This window comes from Canis lupus, chromosome 19 (assembly GCF_048164855.1).
Source record: "Canis lupus baileyi chromosome 19, mCanLup2.hap1, whole genome shotgun sequence".
In the NCBI taxonomy this organism is placed as follows: domain Eukaryota; kingdom Metazoa; phylum Chordata; class Mammalia; order Carnivora; family Canidae; genus Canis; species Canis lupus.
Window position 1 is genome coordinate 21891435 of NC_132856.1, and position 13195 is coordinate 21904629.

Below are 13195 nucleotides of genomic sequence, written 5' to 3' on the forward strand. Positions count from 1 at the left end.
TTGGGCTTTCATGTCCATTCTCTGAAGCCCCTGTGCACTTCAAAGTATTAACACTAATAAAGAAACATATACCATTGTGCCTTGTTCAGAAAGCAGGGTGCACACTGCTCTGATGTGTTTCCCCAGGCTTTTCTCTGGGCTCTCTCCTCTCAAAGTTTGAATTCCACTTAGCTCTCCAGTTCAGACTTCGTGATTTACTCAGTGACTTCCTATGCGGTGAGCGATTACTCTAACACCCTATCCTTTGTTTTATCTATGTGATGATCAGTTCTCCAGACTCTGGTTCTCTCTTTAAGTCAGGCCCTTTTGGAATTACAAACAAAGCCCATTTCTCTCTCAAGTACCCAGCTCTTGCAGATCAGAAGCACTTTGCTTTCAGCCTACTGTGTCTGCTGTCAGTTAAAAACATCCTTTAAGTTCTTGCTTTGTTTGTTCTTGGTTCTTTCTGTCCTCCCCACAAATATCATTGATTCAGTTGATGGGAAGCAAGCTCCAGACAACTAGAAATTCATTCCTATTGAATGGAAATATTTATTTATTATTTAAAAAAATATTCTCCTGCTTTACATGCTGTGACCCTCAGAAGAAATTCTGGACTTTGGGGTTTTTTTTTTTGGTGGGGGGGATGGTTTGCTGGGTGTTTTTGTTTTATTTCACACCTGCTTGTCTGTCACAACATGACATTTTTTTTTCTAGTATTTTCAAGTATGTTCTCTTTTTCTTTTTACATTCCAATAAAAACTTGAGGAGGATATTTTTCAGTTTTTCTGGTAGTGAATTACGACCTATTTGGCAGAAGACTAGCAGGTAGAGCATAATTGCTCCAACCACAACCAGTAGATGAGGGCTTTATCAAGGGGTCACACTGTCCAGTGATTCTAACTACATCTTGCTTCCTTACTTGAGACATATCACAAATTCTCACTTCACCTTTAATCATTAAATTAATCCAATGAAATAGCTGTATCTACCTGCTACATAGAGGAGGAAATTAGGTTTCAGAGGCTCCATTAGTTGTGAAGGGATCCTGAGAACCTCCGTCCTGAATCCAAGTTGATTTTTTTGGATTTACAATTCCACTGGGCAGCCATCATCCCTGCCTCCACTCTTCAAGGATGGTGCCAGAAGGATGCTTGAGAGCTTACCCATCAAGCGCAGACCCCATAGGCAAGGTGTAGACCCCATGGCCCTCATACATCCAGTTCAGTTCCCCAGGGGTGCATCACAGTGCCTGCCTGTAACGGGTGCCTGCAAATGTTGACCAAATGAGCAATGCCCGACTTTTATACCTTTTGTCGTCTGGGGGGGATCATTTAGGCTTTTAAGAAAAGCACTTAGCCATTATTTATAAATGCTGTGCTAACTTTTACTTCAACCTACTATTTGCAGGCCACTTTGAATTAATTCTAAGAATTCTAAGAATTAATTACAAAGCGATTAGGCTTTTGAAATCTATTGCAAGTTTCTATCTATAGTAAAATTTAGGTATTTCAACAGAGATAAAAATGCATTTCAGAGAATATGATAGTGAATTCTCAAGCTTCCAGTGAAATAGCCCTTTTACTTTCACAAAGTAGTAGGGGATAGTCTCAGGAGCTCTGTGATGCTGGATTCTTTCCTCAAGTTGTTTGACCATCATGTGTATAATCGTCCCCCCCTCATCCAACAGGGGTGCATTCTAAGACTCCCAGTGGATGCCTAAAACACTGCATAGTACTGAAGTTCATACATAGTAGGATTTTTCCCCCATACATACATACCTATGATAAAGTTTAATTTATAAATTGGGCACAGTAAGAAATTAACAATAAAAATAAAATACAATTGTAACTATATACTGTAATAAGTGATGTGAATGTAGTCTCTCTCTCTCTCTCTCTCTCAGAATATCTTATGGTACTGTAGCCACATTTCCTATGATGATGTGAGATCATGAAAAGCCTACATGGCAAGGTGAATGACATAGGCACGTGATGTAGTAGTAAGCTACTATATAGACCTTCTGATGTTATGTCAGAAGGAGGATCGTTTGCTCCTGGGCCACATTTTACCATGGATAACTAATTTAACAAATATTCCACATATTGGTTGAGGCTTGCAACAAGGAAACAGACCAATTTAGTGCTGCATACTTTTTCAGTGGGGCTCTTTTCAGTGATGTCACTGGATATTTTGCTCCTGTTTTATGTTCATGCACAAATGTATAAATATGTGCCTTAATAACTGCCTTAAGTCATTCTATTGCTGTACCTTCTTGGGCTGTAATCTCCTCCTATCAGATTTGCCAAAACTAAAAAAATCATTTGTTTATTTTCAAGAGAAACTGTTAAAGCCATGAACTTTAGCATGATCCTTAGAGTGTTTTCTTTTTGGATGGGGAGAAGCACTGTGTCACTCTTTTTGAAGTGCTTCAGATACTCGGTGAAATGCCAGGGCCCAAGAACTTTGGCAGGGAGTGGTGAGGGTGGGTACTCTGGTTGAGGTGCTCCATTGCAAGGCTTGAAGTGTAACAACACCAAAGTCCTTTTAGTTAAAGCAGGGATTTTAATTCTAGCATAATTTTATCCATAAATTCTACACAGATCACTGCCACACCATTGGAGAAGTCCCAGACTAGAGCTAACCAGCATACTCAATGTCGTTAAGCGAATCTCCTGACAGGAAGACATCTTCAGTAGGCATCCTTCATTCTGTGACTCCTTGACCTGGTCCATGGCTTCCAAGAGGAGAAAGATGTGCCTAAAGCATAGCAGTCAAAGGAAATGGCACAGTGGTTAAGATCACATTTTGGAATCAAACTGTGTGGCTTCAAATTCCACCTCTCTCTATTCACACTCACACCACAGGCAAATATTGGAGTCATGTTATCATTTGCACTAATGGTAAACCATTTATTAGGTAAATACTTCTATAAGGACAGATACTTGTTTGAGGATGTGCTGTTACTACTGATTTCAGCTATTCCCTGTATAGTGCCATGTTAGTATAAGGGATCAAAGTATTTTTTTATTTTAATTTATTTGAGAGAGAGAGACAAGTAGTGAGAGAATGAGCAAGGAGGAGAGGCAGAAGCAGGCTCCCTGTTGAACAGGGAGCCTGAGGCAGGGCTCAATCCCAGGATCCTGGGATCATGACCCGGCCCAAAGTCAGATACTTAACCAGCTGAACCACGTAGGTGCCCCAGGGATCAAGGTATTCTTGATCAGTCTACTGTCAGGTGGTTTTCTGATTTCAGTTTTATCTTACATGTCATTGTTGCTTTCCTTGCAATTAATTCAGCTTTAATTTTTATACCAGATAGGCTTGAACAACTCAAGGATTATCATTCAGCATACATGAAATTTAATTCCACTGCTCCACTACAGAGGCCCTGGGACTTATTTTTCTGGTTGTTCTTTTGTTTGTGCTGTTTTCCTCAGATCTTCTAGGACACCCAGACTTCACTTACCCTATTATACAGAGTGATACTTCTTATTTGTGTAGTAACTCTATGCATAGAGTTCATAATGTAGTGGTATGATGGCCTATTCCAAACAATCTGGGAGGGGCTTTTTTATTTGTAAACTCAATCCTTGTCCTAATCCTTGTGGTCATACCAAATGCTTACTTTTAGACAGATTAGTCTCTGTGCCTGCATTATGTATAAAACAAGAATAATAATTGCGCCCCCTCATGAGGTTGTCAGTAGGGCAGATTACATGCATATGTAGAAGTTCATAGACCAAATCCTGGCACTATTAGTACCTATACCTTTACTATGGTTACTATAATTCTTTTTTTTTTAATTTTTATTTATGATAGTCACACAGAGAGAGAGAGAGAGAGGCAGAGACATAGGCAGAGGGAGAAGCAGGCTCCATGCACCGGGAGCCCAACGTGGGATTCGATCCCGGGTCTCCAGGATCGCGCCCTGGGCCAAAGGCAGGCGCCAAACCGCTGTGCCACCCAGGGATCCCGGTTACTATAATTCTTAATCTGTTTTTGTCCACCAGCTACTCTGTGTCTGAGTTAGTTCCAGCTGCCATAACAGAATATTATAGGCTGGGGAGCTTGACCAGTAGATACTGATTTCTCACAGTTCTGGAGGCTATAAGTTCAAGATCAGAGTGCTTGTATGGTTGGGTTCTGGTAAAGGCCATCTTCCTGGTTTATAGACAGGAAGACGGTTTATAGTTTATAGCTCTCTTGTATCCTCACATCATAGAGAAAAAGAGGGCTTGTTCTCTTCTTTTTCGTGTCAGGACACTAATCTCATCGTAGGGGCTGTCTTTCTGACCTGATTACCTCCTAAAGACCACACCTCCTAATACCATCCTATGGGAGGCTAGGGTGTCAGTATATAAATTTGGGGAGGACACAAACATGCAGTCCTATATTTTGGACAACTTGTTTTAGTAACTACTCCCTGTTCCTTCTAGGAGGGGAATGGAGAGAGTACATAAAGTGTTCCCTCTCTGCCTCCTCCTCTGTGAGCCATCCCCTAATCCAAAGCAGAACAGTTTCCTTCTGGGCTTAGAAAGAAGACAGTCTGTGTTAAAAGGAAATATGGTTCACTACATATATTCAGCACTTGAGTCTGTGTTAGATACCATCCACTTGCCAGAAAAGTCAATAGCAAGGTCCATGCCCAGTTTTACATGGAGATACATGGCATAGGGAGGTTTGCTTAATAACTATTGCTTCCTGTGAAGCATAGAACTTGGCCCAACATCAGCAAGGAACGTTCTTTAATGCTATGTTACAATTTGTAACAGAAAACTAGAAGGATTACTGAAAAGGAAATCTATTTTGAATGGATAGGACTTAATGAGAATCTGATTTTCTTCTTGTTTTCTTGAATGCATTAATTTTATAATCTAGTGGCATAGCGAATCAATACTGGGTATATTAAACAAGGTGTTTTTCTTTTGAAGATATTCTGGAGTGTGTACAATAACATCCCTCCTGTGACTAGCCTGCCTTTGAGATGTAGTTATCATTTAATGAGAGGAGAGAGGCGACCACTTTGGTAAGTGTATAACTTGTAATTTGAGGTTAAGGTGGGAGGGAAATGGTTGTGAACCTCATAAAATATTTACTTCATGCCAAATTGGAATGCCAAAGTCATTTTCTCCCAGTAATGATGGAAAGTAATTTTAGCTCTTACTTAATTATGAACGAAGCCGCTGCCCACTTTCCCCTTCACCCTGGGATCCACAATGATGAGTAGGTTTCTCAGTGTTCCCCACTGAACACCCCATTGTGGTCTCACCAAAAATAGGCCATTGTTAGCACGCCAAAGTTATGATGCAGCTCTTCGTATGGGGTGTTGCTTCATTTTGGTTTGTTTTCTCATTTGCACGATAATGGCCTGGATAGTGAACTGAAAAAGCTTCTAGGCTCATGGAAGATGAGGAACAGATGGAGTATCCATGTCTATACTGTATGCTTGAACTTCAGAGACATCTCTCACATGGACCACATAGAAAGTGTGGGAGACAGGTCAGGGCCCAGGGTCTAGATCCTTCTTTAATACCTTGGTGTAGTGATGAGGGTAGAAGATGATAAGCCAGTTTGTTTAACTGGAGTCCCAAATAAAGATATAACATATAAGAATTTATTCTTATGTCCTGTGTGTGTGTGTGTGTGTGTGTGTGTATTTAAGATACATTTATCTTGTATGTATATAAGAATATATCTCTTATACGTAAATTTATATATATAAATATATAAATAAAGAGTAAATTCTTATATTGTGTCCCTCAGCCATTCTAAGTAACTGAGATGTCCGTTCGGTAGGGCTGAATTGTGCCATACCTGAGCACTCACATTTCATTAGGAATCCCATGCTCTCCATCAGGTTTGCTTTGCTTTCCTCTGGGTCGCTGTAGTTTTTCAGACAGGCTCTCCCATTTGTGGTGGCAGAGTGGCTTTCATGAGTTCCAGTCTTACGCCCTCCAAGTTTGTCACTGTTAACCTTCACCAGACCCAGTAAGATGCCAGGGCTGGCTGTCATTGGCCAACCATGGATCCTTTACATCCCTGGCCAATCACAAGGACAGAAAGAGGTGGTATTTTCATAGGCAAACCTGGATCGTCAGCCCATCTTTGAGGCTGGGATGCGGAATCAACCCTATTGGAGTGGGTATGATGGAAAAGTAGGGGACAAGTAGCTCCTTAAAGGGAAACTGGGGTACTTTTACCAGACAAACAAGCAGATACTACACAGGAAAACACAGCAGATGCGCACCACAGGGACCAAGTCTCCTATAAGGCATACAGTGCGAAGTTGATATGAGAATCAGACAAGGCAATGTCATGAATGTGGTACTAAAACAGAAAGTCCTTCACGCATGTAAAGCACTTGCATTAATTTGTTCATCCCCAGATAGCATAGGGTACCTCTCATCACCACCTCTTCAAGATGAGAGGCTAGTATCCCATTGCCCACCCGCCACCACCGTGTGGCCACTGAATCCCACTTTCTTCCCTCCCCATCTTCACCCCCTTTCTCTTTCTTTCATTTGCCTCCTTTTCCAGTGAAAGGACTGGGGGGAGAGTTTATTCTAAGAATGCTCCATTGTTTGTTCATTTTAATGTCATCTGCTGTTAAACTAGATGCATGTAGAATTACTTAATCCTTGAGTGTAATTTTAAACCTTGGTCTCCAATCCAGGGAAGAGGAGAGTAATGCCAAGGGCGGCGTATGGAAGATGAAAGTCCCCAAGGACAGCACGGTAGGTTTGTTCTGATCCTCTTCTAGAACTGGCTGTGGTTGGGATTGTTGTTGACTGCCTATGGTGAGCATCTTGTACTTTTTAGGCAATCCACTTGGTAGTCTCAGAATAGGACTGGGGATGAGAAAGTCTGTTCTGACCTTCATGATTTTCTGCCCCACAGTGTCACCTTGAAAATGTAGTATCATATTTCTTTATACTACTATATATGTAGTAGTAGGACTATTAAAAATTCTGAAGAGCTACATGCTTCTAAACTTGACAGAAAGGCTGATTGTGACAGTCATTTCCTCACCAGCCATGACTAAGATGTGGACGTTGGTATACATGGTGAGAAGCAGATTCCTGACCACCAAAAGCTTGTCCTTCCTCCACTGAAGTTGGTGCAGAGACAGGGGATGCTTAGGAGGCTATCTTAGCATTCTTTGTGGTTCATGTGGGGCTGTACCCAGCCTCTCTGAGGGTTTCATGAGAGCCTTGTTGGTAGGACGGCCTGTTGAGACAACTAGTTTCTAGTGGCCAAGCTTCAGAAACTGAGATTTTCTAGAATAGGCTCAAATTTATCATACCGACAAAAGTGAACGTTCAAACCCATTCTTAAGCTTTGGGAAACCAAAACAGTTCTTTGAAAATGGATGAAAGGGCAGAAGCTACGAGAGTCACCTTTTCATGGTTTCTTTCATGTGGATAAGCTCAAAGAATTGCAGTGTCTCCTGAGACCCATAGGTTTGAGTCATTTCCCTGTAAGTCATTTCCCTAACCTCTTAAAGAGGTGACCAGATTTATTTGTTAATGATGCAGACTATCATCAAGATGCATAGCTCCAGGATTTGCCTGTTATTTGGCTTTCATAAAAAATGTCAGGGGAGTCAACAACCAGGCAAGGCCTGTGAAAATCCTCCTGTCACTCTTTGAAAGGAGAGAACATAAGTTGTTTTTAATTTCAATGAGGGCACGGTTTCCTTTTCATGTGCTTTATTGACTCACCCCAGACTTTGAGTTCTGGTAGAGACAATTGTGATGTCAGCATGTGGTGAGCAGTAGCTGACGGGCACATTTGCCCTTTCTCTCCTTGGCCATATGCAGTCACAAATAATAACATGTCCATGTCTGTACAAGTGTCCTCTTCATTCACTGTCACTTGTGGAGGAGTGGGAGTCTGGTGGGCCAAAGCTGTCTGATGTCACAACGGGGAAGGGCACTTCCCCTCCCCCCTAACTTCCTTGCAACGCCCTCAACTTCATCATGAACAGTGTAAGACACCGCAGGTGGGACGTAGAAAATGGAGAGGATGATTTCCAGAAGGGAGACAAGCAGAGCCAAAGGGAGCATCTAGGAAAGGGAAAATAAAATCCTCCTTGAGGACTGAAAGGTCATGGTGTTTAACTGCTGTCATCTTGGTTAAAAATTCAGCTAGGCTGCTTTCAGCTTATTAGAACATAGTAATAAACACTATTATTAATAGTTAATATGTAGCAAGCACCTGGCATAGAGCAGACATGCAGCTATTTATGGAACGGATCTTAAATGTTAGCTTTTTTTGCTGCAGTCACAATGCTAAGCCCGTTGAATGCATTTGTTGACTAATTTCATGGTCACAACAACTCTGGGAGGTCAGCTCGTTGTTATTCCCTGCTCACCTACAGAAACTGATGCTCCCAGGGGTTGATAACCTGTCCCATCACAGACTAAACAGCCTGTCAGGATTCAAATTCAGTTCTGGGAGAATTCAGGGCCTGAAAACTCTGGCAAGGAATATGAATGGAACCAAGAACTTTTCGAGGGGGAATAACTGGAAAAACTTTCAGGCCTCCAGTTACTCCTAGGTGCCTGCTGGCTGGTAACTTGATGGCCTTAGTAGATCTTGGGTAGAAGGGACTCCAGGTTTCTCACTTGGGCATGTGTACCAATTCTTCTAGGGAGAGGCATGCATACCCACATCAAATTCTACCTCTTAACGTAAATAGTCTGTCTCTGGTGGATGGAAATTTCTAAGTATTCACTAAACCAGAAATTTCCCTAAGTGCTCATCACTTTGGTAACCTTTTATAAGTACCTCGTAAACTGCAGGAAAACAAAAGGAAGGGAGGGTTTTGGAGAGAATGATTTTACTAATAGCATTCAACTATAATCAATTGATACATTTTCAATCAGTGAAAGCTAAAGAAATTGGAACATGATAAGTCACTTGAAAGCATTCCCCATTCTTTTGAACTTCATCACAGGTTTCCCTAGAGATTCGCTTTGTGGCTTTGGACACAAAGTTTTATGGACACGGTTTGTGACTTTGGATCCCTCCTATCTATCTGTGGAAAGTTACTTGTAAAACAATACAGTATATGCCACGATTGTGAGTGTTGACACCTGTGACCTGGGGATGTCTGCGGGTGCCAAATATGGGCATGAACAGTGCATGTGAAGCTGAGGAAAATGTGACTTGTTCAGCTCCTGAAGATACTTGTCTAAAAATATATGTGTTGTTATTGGTTTTTTGTTTTTGTTTTTTATTTTATTTTATTTTATTTTACTTTATTTTATTTTTTGGTTTTGTTTGTTGTTTTTTTATTCTTTTCCCATGCCAGTCCACAGTTTGGAAAGAGTTGTTGTTAGCGACAATCGGGGAACAGTTCACAGACTGTGCCGCTGCAGGTAAAGAAGCTCATGCCGTCAGTCACCCACTCGTGTGTGCTTGGCTTGTGCTTGTCACTTGGAGAAGTTTGTTTCTGTGTGTTTGACTTTTGACATCTTTTGAAGTCATTTACTTGGTTAACTGTGAAGTTACAGGGGTTTTTTCATGTGACCATAGCGTTTCATGTTATGTGTGTGTGTACATGTGCATGTTTCTGTGTGTGTATTACATGTATGTACATATGTATATGTGCATATATCTTTCCCCACATAGCTCATCTTAATAGTATCCTCAAACATTTGTCCAAAAGAAATAGGCAGAAAGAAAAGAAAATTTGGATCTTAACACAGTTTGGGGGTGGGTTTCTCATTCTAGTTCCTCCAGAGGGGTAAGTTTTCTGTGGTGTCTGGCAGCGTGGGGAGTGAGGCAAGCACAGTTTTTTCTGTACTTCTTCCCAACCCCCACTAGTTTTTCCTCCCTCCTGTCCTACTCTTGGGCTCCTGCTCAGAGAGACTCACAAAGGCTAGGTGGGGATGTGCTCAACATTAGGACTTATGACCCCACAATTGAAGCTAAAATATAAGGTCCTCAGGCATTTTCAAATACTGAGTGAACTTCTCAGAGCCTCCGTAAGTCCATTTTAATTTTGCTTTGTGTTTATCATGAAACCATCCAAAAAGGAGACGAACTGAATTGCTTGTGTAACGTTTTGTTTTCTTTGTGGCTAATGCCTTCAGAATGCTCCTGAGGTAACATTTAGAATAACACTTTACCTATTTAGTTTTCAGCTAAAACATTTTTTTCTTAGCTAATTAGTACTGATTAATTAGTCCTCAGATGTCTCAGACGGGGCCATGGCAAGCTTCACATTCACCTACTAGCAGTTTCAATAATTCTCCTTTTGTTTTGCTTCCTTATTATACCAGCATTCATTCCCTTAAGACAAAACCTGGGTTAAGATGAAATTGTCTTCAAAGTACACATTCCTTCTGTTTTAACAGGGAATGGTTAGCAACTTCACAATATGGAGCCAAAAATACGTCCTAGGTATAATTATAAACACATAAATCCCTGGGAGAGGAAGTTTCCTGTGCGAATTATTCCTGTTTCCAGAACCAGGGAAAATAGTCTAAGTAATAATAAACAGGCAGGATTGAGTAAAGAAGGCCTGTTGTTCCATGGTTGACTTAGGAAATGAGTGCACCATTAACTGTCTGTTAAGCATTAGCTCTTCCATTACCCCAGCTCTGCCACCTGGAGCAAGTCAGCCAGTCTCTCTGGGCCTTGCTTTCCCCATCTTTAAACAGTGGCTCCTCCTAGCTCTTATACTGCCAGTACCCTAAAATAATTAGGGTTTTGCTGGTCAGTTCTACTTTAGAATATTACATGTTTGCTGACGGATCTGCCTTTGCATAAGAGTTGCAGCCTTTTACCACGCCGTTTCTGAAAGTGCTCTGCTAGTAGGAGCCGCCTAGTTACCAAAAGCCAAGCCAAACTGAAATCCTGACGGCTCAGCAGATTCAGCAGCCATCCATTACAGCACCCTCTGGCCAATAGCGTAGAAATGGGCTATCCCCAAAGACAGGAGAATGCTGTTTCCCTAAAAGGCTGATCTAGTGTCTTCATGGCCATTCTTGAGAATGCTAATGAAAATGGCGTGAGCAGGGCTTCCCGCTTCACTTGCTGATTTTCTGTTCACATAGAAGTTCTGATTGTGAGCTCAAGCAAGTATACATTGAAGGCATAAATTCAAAAATAAGAAACCTGAACCAAAACGGAATTTTCAACCCAACAGTGTTTCTTGCAGCTAAGGGATGGCTGTTTTTTTAGAAATTTTGATTTTAAGTGTGACATATCTACAGAAAAGTACACAAATTGTAATGTGTATAACTTGATAAATATTCACAAAGTAAACATCCAGATCTGTAACTGCATCCAGATCAGGGAACAAGCAGAACATTACCCACTGCCCCAAATCCTTCCTTGCCCTCCCTCCCCGCAAAGGTGGCCACCAATGGTCTGCTTCTGATACCATAGGCTGATTTTGCCTGTTTTCAAACATTTATATAAGTGGCATCACTTAGCGTCAAGTCATACACATTTAGCCAGGATCAAATTCATTTTAAAAGAAAAGAAGGAAGAAAGGGAGGGAGGGAAGGAAGGAATACACAAAGGAATTACTTTACTGAAGATGAATGCCTTTGGTAAACTGGATGGGCCCTCCTTTAAATTGTATCAGAATACTAGGATGTTTTAACCCCCAGGCAGAAAACTGGAAAAATTGATGGTATAAATATTTAGATGCACAGATTGAGAGCAAATTAGGCAAATTGCACAAAGCATATTAACTACAGCAAAAGTTCCGAATTTTGATAATGCTCATCTTCTGCATTTTACTTATAGATGCTGAGCATGCAAGTACAGAGGGTCGACCCTGTATCATTAATAGGGCATGAGCACATAAACCAGGAGTAAAAACTCTTTACTCCTGTCATTTTGCTGCAAAATAATGTACACAAAGTAGGAGGAAGGAAGCATATGAACGGGTACAAAACCTTTTCTATCCAGCCACCATTCTCCCAATATCTACAAAAGAGGCCCCAACCCAGAATTTAAAAATAAATTAAAAACCTACATTAATCAATATCAATGAATGCTTTCATGTCCATTCACAGAAGCACTAGAAGAGCAGAGCTACACTCAGAAGATATTTACTCGTATTTTATATACAGTGCTGACAGATGGGTATTGGTTCCTTAACTCAAAGTTCAAAATGCCAAAACCTGGCAGGGAATGGCCAGAGAGGGAGCACTGGAGAGCAATAAGAATTGAAAGGACAGACAAGCAAACCACAAAAAAAAAAAAAAAAAAAGAAAAAGAAAACCAGCATGAGCAACTTGGAGAACAGAACCTACAGTCTGGGTCCAGTTAGTATTGGGGCAAATAGCACTAACCACCCCACGATCTCTGAACACTTGGCAGGCAGTCAGGAGAAATACTTGCTGTTCTTAACAAAGACAGTCAAGCATCGAGGAAAAAGTTCATTTGAGTTCACTTGGCTTTCAGAGGACAGAGCATTATGCAACCCATTTTAGAAAAAGTCTCATCAAAACAGGCTAAGAAGAAATAAGTCAAAAAAGCTTTGGTAACACGTTAAAAAGGATAAATTACTTATCTGGAAAAATTCGTTTGGCTGGAACATGATGTTTATCTAAGTCCCTGGATCAACGTAATGTGCCTGTTACAGCTTTTTTGTCCACTAACTTGCTTTTGTCCAGAGGCTTCCCTTAGAAAAACAGTATTTATTTTGTGTTCTCTTGTCCCACCTTCTTTTTATGATCTTATCCATAATTTACAGCTAAGATGAGAAGTGCTTAAAAAACAACACAGACAGACCGGGAATTATCACCCATTTCTTTCTTCTCTGCCTTCCCCCCAGATGACGAAGTAATAGGAGTCAGCGTCAGCGTTCGGGACCGGGAGGATGTCGTCCAAGTCTGGAATGTAAATGCCTCTTTAGTGGGTGAAGCCACTGTGCTAGAAAAGATCTATGAACTTCTGCCCCACATATCTTTTAAAGCCGTATTTTATAAACGTAAGTCTTTATTTTCAGTTATTAATTTCTAGCTTATTCTATCAGTACTCTTAAAGACGGAGTCGTTGTTGCACGTGAGGTAAAGGTAGAATCACTCCAAATTCTGTAATCCAGAAAATAACTCCTAAAATACGCATAAGTGTTTCAAAAGACGAAAGTTCAAGTCTCAAGAAATTAAAATGAGATTTTACTGTCACCTGAACACATGGATCAGAAAAGGTGACGCGTATTTTATTTGTTATTTCAGATTTTTAA

At 40.9% G+C, this 13195-nt stretch overlaps 1 protein-coding gene across 3 annotated transcripts in view; it reads left to right on the forward strand.

Moving 5' to 3' along the window:
- EIF4E3 (eukaryotic translation initiation factor 4E family member 3) overlaps nucleotides 1-13195 on the forward strand; it is a 49942-nt gene that overhangs the window by 23118 nt on the left and 13629 nt on the right. For all 3 annotated transcript variants that reach the window (XM_072785400.1, XM_072785401.1, XM_072785399.1), the window contains 4 exons: nucleotides 4914-5008; nucleotides 6656-6716; nucleotides 9299-9365; nucleotides 12785-12940. In XM_072785400.1, the coding sequence (XP_072641501.1) occupies nucleotides 4914-5008; nucleotides 6656-6716; nucleotides 9299-9365; nucleotides 12785-12940 (379 nt within the window). The remainder of the gene's footprint in view (nucleotides 1-4913; nucleotides 5009-6655; nucleotides 6717-9298; nucleotides 9366-12784; nucleotides 12941-13195) is intronic.